At 38.1% G+C, this 20,170-nt stretch overlaps 1 protein-coding gene across 3 annotated transcripts in view; it reads left to right on the plus strand.

Moving 5' to 3' along the window:
• Positions 1 to 5,986: 5,986 nt before the first annotated feature.
• LOC118427274 (beta-arrestin-1-like) overlaps positions 5,987 to 20,170 on the plus strand; it is a 30,385-nt gene continuing 16,201 nt past the window's right edge. For 2 of the 3 annotated variants that reach the window (XM_035836959.1, XM_035836961.1), the window contains exons 1-4: positions 5,987 to 6,111; positions 6,231 to 6,261; positions 16,590 to 16,650; positions 20,100 to 20,144. In XM_035836959.1, the coding sequence (XP_035692852.1) occupies positions 6,080 to 6,111; positions 6,231 to 6,261; positions 16,590 to 16,650; positions 20,100 to 20,144 (169 nt within the window). In that variant the 5' untranslated portion in view covers positions 5,987 to 6,079. The remainder of the gene's footprint in view (positions 6,112 to 6,230; positions 6,262 to 16,589; positions 16,651 to 20,099; positions 20,145 to 20,170) is intronic. The other variant, XM_035836960.1, reaches the window with a different exon arrangement.

Raw genomic sequence — 20,170 nt, forward strand, 5'->3', positions numbered from 1 at the left:
GCTTCTCTATTAGAGAAACAGCTAAGACAACCTATTGGTTACATGTTTAGGCAGGAGAAGGTTTAAGATACACAGATAACATGACCATTGAACTGACAATTTCATTTAAGACATTGACACTTGTGGATCATAGTTCTCAGATCACAAAGTTACAATAAAATCATCTACTACTACTAGTAGTAGTTAGTAATTGTTACTAAGCCACCATTGTTTCTTTTAGCCCTGTCCTTGCTAAGGTGGTTGTTTGTCACAAGATTTGTGCTTGTTATTGTAATAGACCATTATGTTGCCATGAATGAATTAAATAGCATTCAGGTATCTTCGTTCTGTAACAGTTACATTTTATCTGAGAGATTCTGAATGAAACCATAAAGATTTGTAAATTTGTTTTAAATTTGTAAAAGTTTATGCAATATTTAAAAACCAACATAACTAGATGTGATGCTCATGGCTGTAGGGACAATTGTTTTGTTTAGATGAAAAGTAGTTTTGAGTTTTCGATTATAATTGGAAGAAACAAGTTAGGTACAAAGACATCCAAGTGATCAACAACCTTGTAAAAAATTCTCAACTGACAGCCTCTCCAAATTAAGGCATATCCCTTCTGCTTTTTACCATGGTTTGTGCATCGGATATTACTCAATTTGGTCTGAGCCGGAAAGTACTGACGCATATCCTCTTGTCGTGACAAGAAGATGATACCAAACATTGTGGGTGTACTTAAAAAGAAATCCTTTCCTGTCATACCTGTAACAGGGAGCCCTCAGCTGTATTTCGTCATTAGATATGGAATCTGTGAATGTCTGTCCTTGGTGCTAACTAATTACTGTTGTGCTGATGGCTTTGTTCATGCACATTTCCTGATAACACATTGTTCTTTTATTGCCAAACAAGTTGATGTAAAGTATGAACTGCCACATATCCACTTGTTGTACATTAGGGAGGCCCATACTCACATTTGGTAAAAACTACCTAGTTTGGAAGGCTGATTTTTCTGTTTCTGACACTTATTTGGCCTTTTTTTTATTGATTTTCGACTTTTCGTATAGTATTTGCTAGGCTTGTGAAAAGAAGATGATAATAGACATTGTGAATTCAAAAATAAATAATTTCCTGTCACAGGAACCTGTAACAGAGAGCCCTCAGCTATATTTCCTCATTAGATATGGAATCTTTGAATGTCTCTGTCCTTGGTGCTAACTAATTACTGTTGTTCATGCACATTTCCTGATGATACATTGTTTTTTTATTGTCAAACAAGTTGATGTAAAGTATGCATTGCCACATATCCACTTGTTGTACATTAGGGAGGCCCATACTCACATTTGGTAATAACTACCTAGTTTGGAAGGCTGGATTTTTTTGTTTCTGACACTTATTAAGTTATTTGGCCTTTTTTTTATTGATTTTCGACTTTTCGTATATAGTATGTGCTAGGCTTGTGACAAGAAGATGATAATACACATTGTGGGTGTGATTTCAAAAATAATCATTTCCTGTCATACCTGTAACAGAGAGCCCTCAGCTATATTTCCTCATTAGATATTTCCTCTTTGAATGTCTCTGTCCTTGGTGCTGACTAATTATACTGTTGTGCTGATGGCAAGTACACGTGGCTTCGTTCGTGCACATTTCCTGATGACACGTCATTCTTGTAATGCCAAACAAATGGATGTAATTCTCTAGCAAGCACTTCAATCAGAGGGGACAGATGGGTATTGCCATTACCATGTAGAAATTACAATCAGGCTGCATATTGGAATTGGGAATCATGCTAGATTAAATGGAAGGCAAATCGAAGACCATGTGTTATGTAAAAACCAGGTTAGCATTTAATATTATAATAGTGAACTGTAAGGTTAGTACAAAAGCCTAAAAAAATTTACGAATGTACATGATGCCTAATTTCGAAAAATCTTACACTGATACAATTCTTTTCCGTATTAGCTTGTTGATCATTTATTTGTCTACTATCATCCACATGTATCATATAAGCATTTTGCAAGCATACTTACTATCAGAGATCATAGTTGACATTGTTGTTCACTTGTGTCACCTTTAGATATACATATACATTAGTTACAATTCATCTCGTTTTGTCAATTTTTCCCAAATCAAAGGCCCTGGTTCTTGATGAAAGGTTTTTCTTTGATTTTCATGCTGGCAAAAAGTACAGCTAAAATACAGTCAGTGACAAGACCAGCTGGGTAGATGTTGTGTGTGCCAATTCTCACTGTATGCTGTCGCAACACAGATGAAATAAAGCAAGTTAAGAGGGCACACCCCAGTTTATTTCAGGTTTGAATTGCAGGCTACACACCCTCAAGTCTAGCGACCATCTCTCTCGGGAATTATCCTGAAGCATAATAACTGTATATGGGGTGAGAGGATATACCTTCAGCTACAAGTACAAGACCAACTGAGTTCTGATCCTTCAACTTCTGTAATTTTGAAAAATTAGAGGGAAAGGCATTAATTATGTAAAAAATAAAGCACAAAATTGGGCATTTTTGCCTTGGATAAAAGTCATTAGAAATATTTTTTGGGCAACTACGACTGGTGTTGTCAGAAAAAGAAAAACATAGCAAGTAATTGAGCCAATCATAAAGAAAATTCTTCTTTAACTACTGTTAATCATCCACAGCATGCGATATTGCAACTTTGCTTACACAGCACCTCAGAGGTCAATCTAGGACAGGGAACTGCTTTACATTCAAGGCGTACAGATACCCGGAAATGAGGTTTGGGCCAAACACAATTTTCACCCAAAACGCACAGTTTCCTACATGTACGATTTTCAGCCATGTTCGTATCAAATGTCATTTCGCAGCAGATTATGAAAAATATGATCTCAAACCCATACCCTCGAAGCCCTTTCGTCACTTTTTGGTCACGCACTACCACCGACCCCTGTCACGGAAGAACTGTGGGGTGTGCACCGTTAAATTTAGATTCTGTGCTTCTAGGGCTTTCTGGTGTATCAGCCCCTCAACCTACATCAGCCAATATAAGATAAAAAATGTACTGAAAAAAGAATTATCTTAAGAAAACATACCTAGAAGAAATGTATCTCTTATCACTTGGCTCAAAATGTACATTTTTCAAAAATGCCTTGAAATTGATTCTGGGCAGAAATTGAGATGCTTGTGAAGCACGCATTCAACTACATGTGTGCCAAATTTATTACTTCTAAACAAATTTGCACAATTGTGCTGCTAGACTCATGATGATTCTCATACAAATGTATGTAGGCCAATTGCTGCTAGCTGTAGAATGCTTGGAAAATCAGCTTCGATTCTTTGATCACTCCTGACTTGTCTATCTGGTGTCAGTTCTGTCAGTCAGATTATAGCAACATTCACTGATAAGACAGAAATGGGTAATGTCTCCTTTGAGGTCATTGACACCTAAGCCTAAAGCAAATACATGAAGTTATTAGACTCATTGTAGCCTTGCCATCAATATTGCAAGCTGTCAGACTTTGCAATAAAATGCTTGAGTGAATGAACCAAGATTATACTTCAGAAATGTTGAACTTGTGTGGACCAATCTAATTTTGGCAGAACTCGAGTAAGTGTGACTGGTATGTTTATGGATGATCATACGAGGAAATACGTACTAGTATAGTAGTAATAGCAGGATTAAGTGCTGGCTGGGGAAGTGTGTAAATTAGGATGAGAGTCAACAGAAATTACAGTCTTTAGAGTTTAGTGTGTAATCAAATCTTAAATCCATAGTTAGCTATGGTCTATTTACACTTACAGGGCTGTTTTCGGCTTCTAGATGATTTCCATTCCGGCTTATGTATTGTTTTTGAACCCATTTTAATTTTTGTTACCAAATCAATCATAACTGACATAAGTTTACAAGAATATGTTTTAATCAATTTTATGTCAGATGCACAATGTTCATATGAAAAATATTTTAAAGCTGCCAGACTTTTGATTTGCAGGTCTGTGATGCCTTGATATGAAACGTCTAAGTAATTACTTGGTAGCTAGGTGGAAAGGTACTGCTTGTGAAATAATGAAAGCTCGCTGTCACTAGACATTCTACTTCCAGTTTTAATTGAAAAATTGACTGGGATGAATAGTTGTTTTCATCTGTATATGTGCTAGGGGGAATGTTATGGATTTAATGTAGTACATTGTGTGGCCTCAGAAAAAATGTTTCTGGTTAGTTAACGGACCCGAGCAAAAAACTGCAAACCGTTGGTTGTCTTTTTTTTGGGAGGGGGGGGGGGGTGCTGGGTGAACCACTAGCCACAAAGAACATCTGAGTGTTGAAAACATTAAGAAATCATTTCAAAACTTGATTCCCCATTTCTGTTTCAATAGCAAAAGTGACATAAACAGACCCACCAAGAATGGCTCCCTTTTTTTGTGGACACAAGCAATATTGTAAAATGGAGAAATGTTTGTGGTAGTTTTATGTTTGGGATTTTTGCTGTGACCGCTTCACTGCAAACTTCAATTAAAACCACCTCAAAAATTTTTGTTTTTATCTCTTTGCAAATGCCTACCCCCTTGTCTAAGCAATTCATATGCGCACTAATACATTTGTACATTGTACTGAGTGATGATTTATTGGTGGCACCTGTTTGAAAAGACATGTAATCTTATAAGGGACAGATCAAACAAGAGCCCGATCTTTGAACTTTCAATGCATATTTGTCTTAAAGTGCCACATATCCAGAGGGTAGATACAGTATAGATCTATTACATTTGATCACGTCAACACTGCTGAAAGATCTATAACAGTTGATTATGCCAGCCCTGCCGAAAGCGACTGTTCCGTCCATCTGTATCACCCTTACCTAATCCCTCGTATGTGTTTTCCAACTGACCGTCCGTAAAGACACCGGGGATATCATTACTGTACCGTGTGTGTTTACAGGGCTATTGCGAACTCAAAACCGCCGCGAACACTTAAATTATTTTCTTCTTACAATGAAATTTAATCCCTGCAAAATGCATTTACAGTATCATGTATGATGCTGAAATGCCAGTGTCCTGATGCTTAGAATTTTCAGTTTTACATAATACAGTTTGTTGAAGTGTATTTTGATGGATCGGTTTGGCAGAAATGTAGAAAAGAAAAAAAGATAACCCCTTCCTGCCAACCATGTTATTTAGGGCAATAATCAGAAACACAACAATAATTTATGCAGGCTTAATGAGAATTAGCTATTAATAACAGTTGCAATGTTTAATCACATCTTTGCTCCTTAAAATTAGCCTTCCTGTCAGTTTTGTGTAGGAATAAGATTCTACTGTTTGAAGTGCTTAAACTTAGTCACAGCCTTGTCGAATACGGTTACTATCAAACCAAAACAGAATCTGTTCAAAATAGGATTCATAGTTCACAAAATCAGCAGATGTCATTACCTATATATGATTCCACCTACACATAATTCAAGTGCACAGTAGTGTAAGCAATGTAAATTATTGTTGTTAGTTACAATAAACATTATAGTACCTTCATGTTACTTATGTATACTAACTGGTTGGAAATTATAACCCACTTGATGAATATTAACTAGCGATATGACAGGCATACATGTAAGCATTGATAGAAGTCTTTTAGCTTTGAACTTAAAATCATCTCTTTTTTAAATTGTGAAATTATTCCTGTACAAAGTTGCTGCATGCAATATTTTTTTTAAACAGGAGCTGAAAAATAGATCAACAGTCTTCGCACTTTCCCCTCCTAGTTACAACAGATTTGTGGTACTTATCCTGACTTAAACCAGTACCTGGAGTGCCCTTGCCACTGGTGGCCGTTAATTACAAATTACGCTATTAGACCCTTAATGACCCAATCCATTCTCCTCCACACTTTGGGAGCATATGTCTGCAGCCCCGCTTTCCACGTGACGAGTCGTCATCAACATAACGTGAAAGCATTAGTGATGCAGGCCGCAGATCTGCCTGCTTTACTCCAGCACTTATTCATGGGGCGCTTTAGAAATGCTAATGCAGTGTGGATATCAGGGAGGATATTGGGGATGATGGGTTGGTAGTACCATCAGTGTGCCCTCGTAACCGCTGGAGAGAAGACGACAGCTCTCGCAGGGATCATGCCGCAGCTACAACACTCGCTCTCCGTAACGTAGGTCCTCTCTCCGTCTGCTCTCTCCAAAATTGATGCGCTGCCGAGGCGGCGCTGATCGGAGCGATAGTTCTGAGCCATTACTCATCATCGTTGTCTTCCTCTTTGTGTTTCTGCAGGGTCTTCAAGAAATCCAGCCCAAATGGAAAGGTAGGATACTCCTTGTTTGTTCCTTTTTCCTGTCATGTTCTTTTGTCATAGTAAAGAACTCCAATTTTGATTCAAGGGAAAAAAAATGGATGCATTGTAGGATGAAAGAAAATATAGTTTAGCTGTGTGGCTTTATAGAATCTGTGTATAGAATGAAGGGTTCAATAAAGGATTCTGTGGCACATGTTGGAAAGTACTATAGAATTTTATATGTATATCCTGCTGACAGTTTAATGTATATGAATATTGAAAGCAGTGCCAACTAGCACATTGCTTTGATTTCTTTTTGGAATAAACAGAAATGGCATAGGCTTGGATATAGGAAATGTTTTTTTTTTAATCTTAGTTCTTTCAACAACTGCCTGTTATGAATTTTGTTACCCATTGTTTATCATTGAAATTATAACTGTTTTGTTCAGAGTTCTCTGCTGGGATGAAGTACTAACCTAAAAGCCACCAGTATGACACTCTGTACTTGTGTTTGCATTTACTGCCCCCCGACATTACAAGCCAATGCCGCCCATCAATTTAGCGAAGAGGTAGCGCATGACCCATTGCGTGAGACACCTGCTTAAAAGGCGACCCGCAAAACACTTTGGCATCATAAACGCTAGGTCCAGTCACACGGCCAGAAGAGTATACTTAGGCGAAAAACTAGGATTTGAATAGATATTTCCTCATAGACATGACCTCTCAATGTTGATATATATGCATCAGTAGCTAGCAGCATTTGGCATTTCAGGGAGTCTGACTTATGCACTCGTACGATTTCTGCCGATTACCATCTCGCCACTCTATGAACAGCCTTAGGATATGTCAGAATATGAATACAAATGAACTGTCTTCTACACGCTGTGATGCTTCATCTCCGCCAGTCAGATTTGCATACTGCTGGTTTTCAAGCCTATAAACCTAATGGCAGGAAGTAACCTTGAAAGGCTACAAGGTGGAACAAAATGTGAATAATTATTACTTTTTAGGTGTTATCTTTCCACCGTGTCATCATATACAAAATCTGCAAAAACAAATAAAAATTGGCATCTGGATCTGTAACTGTAAGAAATACCAGGCAACGGCCCTTAGTTGGGGTAGAGTGCGTAGGAACAGGTACAGCACAATTATTGCTTGTTCCTCAGATGTTGGGTCAGACCTTCTTTCTGAACTTGGCCAGGTCTGGTATTGTGGTGGTCGTATAATGGCAAAAGGTTCCACTCCAGTTCTTGGAAAGTATCTGTAGAGAATCTGTAGCATTGTCAGATCCATGATATTTATCAATTTTTTTGTTTTTTCCATAAAGCGTAATGGGCGGAAGTGAAGGCAGTGACAGGTCGTGAAGCGTACTGTTGCATGCGTGCGTGCGTGGGCGGATCAGAGCTAGTAGAAGTAGATTACCCTGGGAGTGTATCCAAGGAGACCTGTGGATAGAAGCAAATTGCAATCTCCTGTTCTCTGGCATGTACACCATGTAGATATGTGAAAAGGCCAGGCCTGTCTTGATTTTCCTCCATTACCAAACTCAGGGCTTGGAAAAACTAAAACCTCAGTCATAGTAAAAATTACAACATTTTACATCAGCTTATCATATACAAAATGTAGTTGTATATATGGGTATAGAAATTGACAGAACTGTGGCAAATGTTTTGGCGTCTTTCAGTTATAATTGACAGTCATGAATTTGTTTACAAATGATTCATAATTGTTAACATCTGTCTGCTTCTCTTCTAATTCCTGTGAACATGATCATATGTACAACTGGCTGTTGCCAGTTGTACATATGATTGTCAGAGTGTACGTTTTATGTAGTTGTAACATAACTCCACTCACAAACATAATAAATTTACAGAGTGACACATTTCACTGTTCCCCATTGGTTTCTACAAGTGAATTTTGAATTTTCGAATTATTTTTTCGAATTACCACTCACAAACATGTTAGATTTACAGACACAGACTATTCTCCATTGCCACTGACGAAAGATAGTGGATGCTATCGAAAAGTCTGACTGTTTCCAAAATCATATCCAGTAGCTTGAGTAACTGCTTTTTGTGAATTCTCCACTGCGTTGTACAGGTGAATTTTTTATCTGATTTGTGTTTTGAATATCTCTAGTCCTCGCGGACTAGATGGGGATCATAGATTGTAAATTTTGAATGGGGCCTGGTTAGGAACGATCTATTTTTAGACACAAATCAGGATGCAAGGACAGCGTGCAATCATCCCAGGAATCAATTATTGTTTGAACACTCAACAGCGGCACGATTTTCCAAAAGAATAATCATAAGAGGAAAATTTACGGTAAGTGATTCTGCCAGCATGCATCTAATTCATAATCTGTCCCATTACAAAATGTGCCATCCATAGAAATGGCTTTCAAGTGTACAAAGCTATTAGCTGACATAGTTTGTGCCATCGCATTTCTTTAAAAAAATAATGCGGAGGCGTACGCTTACAGATTTTCCTGGAAACTCAATCTTGTATTGTAGTGAGTAGAACGTAAAGTGAAATACAAAATTGGAACTGGGTGGTTCGACTTTTTATGTTGTAGACAGGCACAGTATTAGGAGGGGTTATGTAAAACTGATGTTGTGCACACACGTAACGTTAGTTCACCTTTATCCGCGGGGTTACCTATATCCGCTGTGTTGCTAAACAGGCTATCCATGGATATCAAGTCGATGCACGGTAGTTTCAAATTGTACTATTTTCAAAATATTGCAGTTTGAAACCATCATCTGTCGACTTGATTTCCCGAAATACCTTTTCTCTTAAAAAGAACGGATAAAGGTTATCCTACGGATGAACTTTGTTGTTTTACTCTGAAAAAAAATTCTTGGCTTAGTATGCTGCCCCTGGCGGTGCCCTACACTGATTTCGGAACACGGTTCAATGAAATGCCTGAAAGGCTTCGAAAATCAATCTCTGTACGTTCCGTGTAGGATACGGACTGGCAGAACTTCAGATCAAAATTGCTCATCTCCCTGTGTGGGAGTTCAAAGGCGACACGCCGTTAGAATTTCAAAACCCACCTGAAATGGAGCACTCTATGGATAAGTAGACATGTTATGCCCACACATGTGAAAAAAGGATATTTGTACGCTTTAGAGCCCAATGTTTCTACATCAGCATGCCATTTTTCTCGGACGGCTAGAAATCCATTTTCGGAAATAGGTGCATTGCTTCCCCTGAAACCTAGAAATTTGTATAGGGTAAAAATGGGTGCACAACATAAATGCCTAAATCCAACCCAAATCCTACAACTACATGTACATTGTAAGTTCAAAATTCTAGTTTAAAACCTTATCTCGTTTTACATTTAAATGTCAAGAATGTATGGTATATTATACAATAATCCTTTACAAAAACTCTGTAGACACATTAATGGGTGTGCATTGATGTGTGTTAGTACTGTTTATTCTATGTTTTCCAGTTACCAGGGCTAGCCCTTTGAAATAGCCTTCAGTTATTAATTGGGTATCCCTTGCTACACACGTCTTTATATATAGCCTAGAAAATTGAATCAAATCAAAACCTTTATATACGTAACCCTACGTAGACACCTGGTGCACCCAGGGTCGAAATCAGGTGCACAACTCTCATTTTGTGTGCACAAAAACTGCATAATATCAGTGTATATGATGCCCTTCTTTGGAAGAAAATCATTTGTTTCAATCCATTGAACACATCTACAGGGGAACTTACAGTGGTTGTCGCCCATACAAACCAAGTTTTTGTTAGCTTGGAATTCAGCCGTATCATAGCTCCCGAGTCTCTTCTGTCCTCCCCATATTTGCGGAGAGGACAGAAGAGACTCGTGAGCTATGATACGGCTGAATTCCAAGCTAAGTTTTGTGGCCTTGGTAATAAGTAGTTTACATTTGTACATGACTTGTATAGGACTGGTGCAGATTCCTAAGTCTACATTATAGGCACCCATTGCACTTATACAGGGGAATTGAACTCTAACCACAGCCAAAGGCTAGGCTATTTGCTGTGCTCTTTTCTCTTTTTAGTGTACATCACACACTTTGTTTGTCTGCCATGACATTTTTCTCTATTTAATTCTATATATCTCTATATATTTTTCTGATAAACATGAATCCCATAGAAATTGAACAGTCAACAAGAATACATTTGGGAAGATTTGGCATATCTATGATCGTGTACTTGGATCTGTGAAAACCCTCGACCAACAACATGGCTTACAAATTCAATTCCAAGTGTATCAAAAGATAATCCTGTACAGATGGGTGCTTTTGAGGAGACCTGGTCGTAGTTGATAAGGCTTTGTCAGTCTTTTCTCTATCAGCTTAACTACTATCTGATTAAAGAAATTGCTGTGGGTTTCAAGACATCAGGGCTCGAAATTCATTTTTGGAATTAGGTGCACTGGTGCACCCAGCTTAAAAAATTGGATGCACCAAAAAAATTTTGGGTGCACCACTTAAATTCAAGTAATAACCTAATAATAAAACTTAGTTACAAGCTATCAAATTCTTAAACAACAGACATTTTTATTATCTTTCTAACACTTAGATGTCAAGAATATGATGTACATGTATACTAAGTACACTTTGATATCTTTACATACATAAACCTAAGAAAATATTTGGGTGCACCCTGTGCACCCAGAGAAAATAATTGGGTGCACAGCGCCAATTTTGGGTGCACCTGGGTGCACATGCACCCAGTATTTCGAGCCCTGAGACATGTTATGAATATTAAGTCAATCAATGGCCTTGTGCTGTGAATGTGGTATGAAAGTTGATAACATTTCAATTATATCACTTAGAGCTTTCAGTGAGTAAATTTACACAGTTTTAGTCAATTTTGCATACAAAATGAGCCATGAATTCAGGTATTGCATAGATTATCATGTACAAAGATTCAATAATATCTATAGCAAAACAGAAGAAGGTCATGGTCAATGTGAGTCCTTCATGTATTTGGAAAGTAATGTAGTATTCAGTTCAGTACTACACTTTTGAAGGGTCCTTATGAAAAATTTGCTTTTAGAAGTCGTGTTTTGTGAAGTACAAATGAGTGAAGATGCTTACATGACTGTAGCCCTCTCAGAATATACATCTGATTATGTTATCAATATCCTTGACTGAAAAATACCCACAAGAACCTTCACATCACCGTAAGCGTATGGGAATTTGTAACAATATGAAAACCAACTTTACGTTACTATTTTGTGAAGCAGGCTGTTGTAAGATTGTGTTGAAAGTTGTTTTTTTGTGAGACTGGACTCAAGCAGAAATTGGGGAATGACAGATGCTTTCTTTTATGTGTACGTGCTTGGTAAACTGTTTTAAGTGCTCTCTCAGCTCGTAGAATACTTCAAGGTCGTGCCACTTAAAGCTTCCTACTAGGTACTTCAAATTCACCAAGGTCACATCAGCTACATGCTATATTTTTTTAAAGGGGAAGAAAACAGAAATTTGAAGTAACATACAGTGTATTGCACTGGGAGGCAGTAAGAATTTCTGAAAATATCAATAAATTTGACAGCAAAACTAGATTCAATTTGTCAGATAAGGAACTGTCAACTAGTTTGAGTAACTTGACATAATTCAAAAGCTTTTTTGCATCTTTTTATGCTGTGGAACATGAACACATACACGTATATTCAAGTATGCAAACAGGCAAATGGAATGTTACATACATTCAGAGTACATATGCATGTACACTTACATGCACACACCAAGATATACACAGACACACACACATACACATCACGCAAATACATTTTTCCATTCACATATACACACAAATACACTATTTATACTTGCGTCCTTACTCTTTTTTCTATTTATACAGACAACTTTATTCTTACCCAACTCTACTTGAAGGAACTACTAATTATATAAACAGTGCCTTCTCTTCCAAACACCATCTTCAATATATTCCAAGATTTGACCCAGGTTCCTCTTGAATTATCCAGGAGGCAGTTCCGGACCCTCCCTGTAATACTACTAGACTGGCAGAGGAGTGTAATTACATTTGTGGATCTAACAGCCATGATATCAAACACATGCCTGTCGGCACCACACCTGAGGGGAGGCAAGCAGAATACTGATTTTCAAGAAATAATTGACAAGGCAGCCGCATTTAACCAGACTGCATTTTGTATCTATGACATGAGGGACTGTTATCCTACAATTGTGGTATGATTGCAAAATGAGCACATATAGTCATGAATGCATGTGTTCTGCAACATTTAGCTGTCTACTGGTTGTCCTAGAATCTTCCAAAATTTCTGATATACAATTGAAAGTGGTCGCACCATTAAGATCTATAGAATGCCTTTGTTTTTGTTCTGTAGCTAACTTGTTTCCAAGTCTTGTTTACTTCGGTAATGTGACAGGCAATGTCATTTGAAAGACAGAAACAGATTGGACTCAATCTGGGCAGGCAGCTCAACATATTGATGATGATGAAGATTTCTTTTTGCCTGAAATTTGAGGAATCCTTCGATCTTGATTTTAAGACCCTTCCATCTGTCATTCTGTTGTAGTTTCTTTCTTGCACCTTTTAAGATAAACTTTTTTTTTAGTTTTGGAATCAACAGTATATTTACCCATGATTCCCTTTGAACATGATGTAAAGGTTTTGCCATCAAACTCATCAAGCTGCTAAATATGGGCATAGTTCCACTTACGTAATTATGGCAACGCTCATTTCCGCTTCCCGCACTTAGCACAACTCTTTTGTAACAACCTTGGAGTTTAATTATCATACAACCCTGCTATGCATTCTGTAGGGTTCGCAAATGCATATTCAAATGGTGAGCCATTTTCAGTCCAACACATACAATCCCAGTGATGAGCAATTTTCAGGGTAACACGGAACCAAATGATGAGCCATTTTCTGTGCCATTAGATTTCAGGGACCTCCAGAGTTCTCCACGTGAGTCTAATTGTAATGGTTGTCCGGCTTCTGGGGTGATAATTGTAACTCGAGTGCCATTCGGAAGGACAGTGGTTCAGTAATCGTGATCCATTAGTGTAATGACGCAAACTTTTCCATGGCGTAATCTTTTTCCAGATTTGTGTCCTCAAAGTGTCTTTTCTTTTCTTTTGAATTCAGCGTCACCATCCTTATTGTAGTATTTCAGTTCAAGCTGAAGCAAGCTGTTATCAGCTGTTATCCTGACTGTTGTGTGTTGCCAACCATTGTGCCCCTCATATGAAGTCAAATGAAAATATAAATGCACCCTGTGTTTGTTTAAGAGGATTAATCAAACAAAAATAACCAGGTATATTTGCTTATGGAAATATAATTTCTGAATCAAGCTATAAACCCTAATGTAAGTATTACTTAAATAGCCAGTCCTCACTTCTCTTTGTTATGATCATCCTGCACCAGGCAACCCCCAAAACATTCCACATTCAGCAACATCTCCATTAAACATCATTGAAATATTCTGGGAAAACTTGTCTTTTTACATTACAGACTAATTGACAGTGTTTGTATGAATGTAATGGTGCTGAATTCATTATGATACATTATGAAAAATTAATCTTTAATCAATGTAACATTCTTACAATTTCTCAATTACTTTCCTCATCTATGCCATTCATATTTTAGTTGCTTAAGGGGACTCCATACACTATACATTTTTGGTTGCTCTAGTGGGCACCATACATTAGGCTAGGCATCAGAATAGAAGAATGGTGCCAATTACAGCATTGAGTGATGGTTGCTGTGGAAATTGAATCTGTTGTTTGTAGCCTGTTTGCATAAGTCCTTGAAAACAGTTACAGAGGAGACTGAACAATGTTGCAGCAGGGTGTTGAAACATTCAGTGAAAAACACTTAGGATGCTGTCCTTAGTGCTGAATGTGAGATTGCTTTTGCACAGCCGAATGAGCTGGTGTGTTGAGCTGAAATGGTGGAACTCGTTGCCACTGAGCACTGTAGGAGCATCCTCATTAGATACCTGTTATCAAGGGTTACGGCTAGATGTGCAAAGGTTTGGTGTGACAGGTCGTTTAATGTGATACAACAGGCTGCTGCTGTGCTTCATGCCTGCAAAGCGTGGGTGTTATACCGTAGGGTGGTTGTACCGGGTGTGCAGATGCAGATACAGATACAGCATCATCATCAGTCATCCTCTTGCAAGCTGGGGCAAGTAAAGTTCAATCTCCAGAGCTGTCTGACCTTCATTACAGAAAGAAGTTTGTGTCCTTCCAAATCTGTTTCTGTTTCCATGAGTTCCTATAGATACGTATACTCATAGATATAGATAGGCGGTAATACCAGCTGACCAATTCAACTTTGGGAGAGAGAGGGGCTTTGGAGCCTTTCCTTGGTACTGAAATTTATGGCTGCTGTGGGTTTCAAGTAAAACATTGTTATTCCAAAAGCCTCTACATGTAACAACTCTTCCATAAATGAAAGAAACAGCAGTTGGACAGCAAAAATCCTTGGATGGTATTAACTCAGTTTGCAGCAGATACTTGGGAGACAGATGTTGAAAAATGAATAAGTTGATGTGTTGTGGCAAATGGTGATTATCCTGGATGACCAGCTAAGATTCTGAATCAGAATCTGATGATCCAAAGAGGGGAAGTTTAGAACCTGTCCTTGGTGCTGAATTTATGTTTGCTATATGATAGCTTTCTGCTGGAATATTGTTATTTTGGGCCACACCAATTTAATTTCTTGGTTCATGGATTCGCTCGCTCCTATTTTTTGGAAAAAAAAATAAAAATAAAAATTACCACTCAGCAAAATTTCACCATTAATGAAGCCATTCACCAACTTTCTGGTGTAGCAAACATAAAAACTGACACTACTTTTGTAATTTTCAATGAACAGGTGCTGTTACTGTACAGTAATAGTGTTTTTGTACTTTTTTCAAGCTGAGAACTTTTTATTCTTTATGTTTTGGATTAGCCTTTACCTTTACCCCAACCATTTTACAAGTTTTATTTTTATTTTTATTTCGCCCTCTCGCTCCATATTTTTTATGAAAAAATCCGTGAACCAAGAAATTAAATTGGTGTGGCCTTATCTATTTAATTTCATTTTATTGAAATTGCAGACAATGCAATACATGGCAAACCCAGGCAGCGTAGCTGATATTGGGTGCTAACATATTCATACATATACACTTCTAGAAAACACATGATTAACTCAAATGGTTATTCCAACGCCCTCTACATGCATTGCTCTCCCTTTAAACAAACAGCAATTATAAGACAACAAAATTCTGCTTGGATTGAATTCTTTCTCTTGCATACTACCTGAGAAACCTGCAAACCAAATAGATAATGGGAGGACCAAGAATGTATAGCATTATTCTCCCAACTCTGCATGTTTTGAAATGTTTTGGTGTTGCCGGTGGTTTTCTAAAAGCCCTTCTAACTCAACATAATCTGAACATAATTCTACCCTCCAGAAATTTTATTCTATATCAAACCTTTGCACTTTTCTCAAATTGGCTTTAGATAAGGCTCACATACAAAAGCCTCCCATCTCCGGTGTTCCATCAAGTCCTGATTTCAGACCTTTTCAGCCTTTATCATATTTAGTACATAAAAGGGGTGAAAGAAGTGGAAAAGTCTGCAGGCTAAAGATAGGCTGTAAAAGGTTGTTGAACTGTTAGGAACGCAAAGGGGCAAACCAAGGCATATTCTATAGTGAACTGTATGAAATATACATGCATAAGATCATCTCCCATTTCTAAACAATATTCTGACTTTTATCCATATAAGTAGTTGCAGCATTTTTCTCTAGTTTATTTTGAGTAAAGAATTGTGTTTTTAATTCTCCATACATACATACATACATGTATATTCACAGTTTCCCCCGATATGCAAGCTTTCCTTGGCTCTTGAATTTTACCTTCCCCAGTTGATTCCCAACCTTTTAGCCCATTGAAGTGTTAAGAGCTTCCCTGCGGAGCACTGTGGAGAACACTAGTGTAATGTAAAATTCAAAAGCAATTGATCTCAACCCCTTACACGGTTAGCATACCATAAAAATTCACAACACGAGACCAAATCTTAGATGGTATAGTGTTATTATTTCGCACATTGAAGCAGCCATTTGGTTACTAATTCTCTAGTGGTTATGGAGTTAAGTTACAGGGAGAATATCTGAAAGTTAAACTGATCATTTTAATGTTTATTTATTTGTTTGTTTGTTTGTTTGTTTCACAAGGGGAAACATATGGCCCAATGAAGGGTCTATCAGTATCACTGTTGTTGTACAACAGGTTTTAGAACAGCAAAATTGAGGGCTGTTTTTGAATAAGTGTGAATGCTTTTGACATGTGAATAAGATAATTAGTTTTCCTTCCTATTTTCTTGTCCATCCAGATTACAGTGTACCTGGGGAAAAGAGACTTTGTCGACCACCTAACACATGTGGACCCAGTAGGTAGGTATCTTGAAGAGAAATATTCATTCAGACCCTAGTGGCACATACTACAAAGGACAGTATGTTTCTTGCTGTTTCAGCCGCAGTGTATATTTTTATTGGGAAGGTTTGCTAGCCCTTCCCTTTTAACAATCCCTGAGGCCACACCAATTTAATTTGTTGACTCATGGATTTTTAGAAAATAAAAATATTGCAAGCAGACATTATAAAACTAGAGGATAGGGAGAATCTTGAATATGACTGTATTCACGCCATAAAAATGAGAGTACCAAGGCATACACCTGATTCTCAGGCTTTGTTTTCATTATGTTTTGCATTGTTTTTTTTAATCTTTGAACCAACAAATTAAATTGGTGTGGCCTGAGGTACCTCCCTGAACACCACTATTTTACATCCATTCCAAAAGTTTTTAGCAAAATTATACTTAGTCTAGCCAAAGCATTCATTCAGTGCAGCAAAGGTTAGCTGCTTTCATATGGCCAGAGAATCGGAAAGGTTTTCTTTTAGACTGAACCTTTTGTCTGCACTGCCATGTAGCTTTGAGGTGTAGTCATGCCTAGCCAACATGGAAATGAAAGTGATGGAGAGCATGGCTACACATGGGCTTTACCAAATACTGCAACAAAGGCATACAGAGAGGGGATTGTAGCACTGACCTTTCTGAGAATCAAGTTTCAATGCCAGCATCAGTGCACTTAAATTGAACTTAGTGGTGATTTTGAATACTGTACTGGGCTTGGTTGAGGCAGGGGAGGGGGCGTTCAGGTAGCAACAGACTATGCTGTCTTTGTAGGATTGAACATCGAGTGTTAGAATGTTCCTGTAGGTAGGGTGCATAAAAAATCTTCTTACTTACATCTTACATCTTACATCTTCCCCAGGTAGGCCTTAAGGCCTGTCAGCTGAGAGCATGTTTTCCACTCTTCTTGATCTTGAAAGATCCCCTCCTCCTCTAGTCTATCTAGTCTGCCCAGTCTGTACTTTGTCAGTATCTCCTGTATGTTGTCTCTCCATCTTTGTCTGGCTCTGCCCAGGAGGCTCTTTTCCTTGGTTTGTATTGGAAAGCAATCTTGGGAATTCATAAAGAAATTCTACTGGCTCAAACCAACTTTTAACTTGCCTAAAATGTAATTCACGTATTTCTTTGCATTTTTACTGGCAGCAAGGAAATCCTTTTATATGTCAGTAAAAAAATAACACTTTTAAAGCATAAAACAATGTTTTAGCTACAAGAACAAAGACTAAAGACTCTTCCAGCTTGCTAAATATATACTTTGTATGGATGTCATCATATGGGTTTATAGTGAATAACAAAAAGTAGAATCTCATCAGAAACCCATAAAGGCAGATCTGTAGTCAATATCTGCCTTTATGGGCTTTCTGACAAGATTCTAGGGCTGGTAAATCTGGCAGGCAACTATCAGCGTGATTCAGTCAGGCTTGTGGAGCAATATATCTTAAAGTTAAACCCACATCTACCCATTGAAAAATTACACTGGCCTAATCTGACCAGTACTGGAGTACTCAGTCTGCACTTTCAGTGGTCCCAGGCAATCATTCCAATGGACTTGTCCAACCGTGCTTTGAGCTAATTCTATGGAAACAAGGTCTTAGACAGAATTACAAGCAAGAATTTACTAAGTAATGTCAGTAAGACTTCGTTATGCAACATCCTTACTGATTTTCTTAGAAAGCTCTCCTGTTTGATCCTTAAAGGCCTCACTGTCTTCCCGCAGTGTTTGACAGTGGAACTGTTCAGATGTAAAAATAGCCCGCATCCTAATGTAGCCTTCCTGTCTGTCTGCTATTCAAGTCCCACAGGGAACATAAGACATGATGCGAATGCCAATAGTCGGGTGTAAAAGCCTGTATTACACTTATTCACCCGCCGAGTGTTGGCTACAATTGGTTAACGGGCTAGGCTGCTCGCCAGGAAAAGTTTAGGATGGATTTAGGCAGCTTTTACCCAGTGAAATTGTCTAAAAATGCATTGTGTGTTTGGAATATATTGCGACCTATGCATGAAGACAGAATCAATAAAAATTCGTGTAGTTCTTGCTTCTTTTGCTGACCCAATGGTCACCACATAACAAGACCTGCTGGCCACTTCAAGACGTTACCCAAAGGCCACTCTTCTTGACGAAGGTTATGGGTTACATGAATAGATCAGAAACATCATAACTAAACTTAACTCAATTGTTCAGTACTAACTGACCCAATATGAAGCAGGGATTCATGTTAAAGGTTGCTTGCATTAGGAGCTAAAGTTAAAGTTTGCCCATTCACAGCAATATTCAACAAAAGAATGTGTCCATGTCCGGTTCTAAATTCATCAAAAGGGAAAAAGGCTTTCATGAAAGATATTGTAAGACATCACAGGGCCGGCACAAAATTCTGTCCCCAAGAGATTTCTGTGTGGCTCTTTTGACTGTTTTTATCCCAGTCTCTGTCTGTGTCTGATCCGCTTTTGATCTCATATAGAAGGAATATGAATCTAAAATATAGAGGATTTGAAGTTCAAAGGTCCAAATCACATTTTATTGCCACCTCCTTGAACTGTTTGAAATATTAAGAGGGGGTAACAAGAATTTTCCATCGTACCTCTTTACTCCATAGCAGCACCTTTATGTACATGTAAATGGCCAAGGCCTAGGAAAATAAATCTTATGTTTCTGATTATGACTTTGAAAAAAAAAGGGGTCAGGAGGTAGTGCTCTAACAAGTACAGTTTAGCAATGTAAAACTTAATGTACCTTGCCAGCGGTTCACCAAAAAAGGCCAGGGTCGACAGGTTGGCTGATGTCTGTTGGGTAACCAAAAACACAACATTTTGTCCTTGGTCCGAGTGTAATTCTGATCCAGCCAGGCGAAGCTCGGCACCCAACATTCTGCCTTTCAGCACCAAGGTCATGTCTTTGGCTGAAGATCATACTCGTCTATTTTTAGAAGAGGAAAGATTGAAATTAGTGGTTGACCTTGTGCCCAAAATTGATATGTCTTCTTGGAGCTATCATTGATGTGCAGTGCATGATAATCATGCCTTGTTATGTTTTCCCTGAAGGAGAAAACATATCTGCAAGGAAGGTTTACAGAAAAGGCTGGGCTGTCTACTTGGGCTGGCTATCATCAGGCTGAGGCTTCTCAGGCTACCCCATTCATAGCCCCAATTCTTTTTTTCAAAGTCTTTGAATTTCGATACAACTTGTGGTTACTGTACTGCATCACCCTAGTGATGAAAGAAATGGGGAAAAATGTACTGTACTGAGATTATGGATTTGTACAAGAGCATCAACAGACAAGTCCTAGGCACGCTGAACTTTATTTGATTATTATGCATGGAAAACATGTGCTCAAGCGTTTTCAGACAGCTTTCATCTAATCCATGTCAGTCCTTTTTATATCTCTCTTATTAACCCTATTTGATAATTGTACTTTTCTGTGCTTTGCAGATGGCGTCATTCTGGTGGACAAAGAATACCTGAAAGACAGAAAAGGTAATGACTGAGGAAATGATATGTCA

Source organism: Branchiostoma floridae, chromosome 12 (genome assembly GCF_000003815.2).
Source record: "Branchiostoma floridae strain S238N-H82 chromosome 12, Bfl_VNyyK, whole genome shotgun sequence".
In the NCBI taxonomy this organism is placed as follows: domain Eukaryota; kingdom Metazoa; phylum Chordata; class Leptocardii; order Amphioxiformes; family Branchiostomatidae; genus Branchiostoma; species Branchiostoma floridae.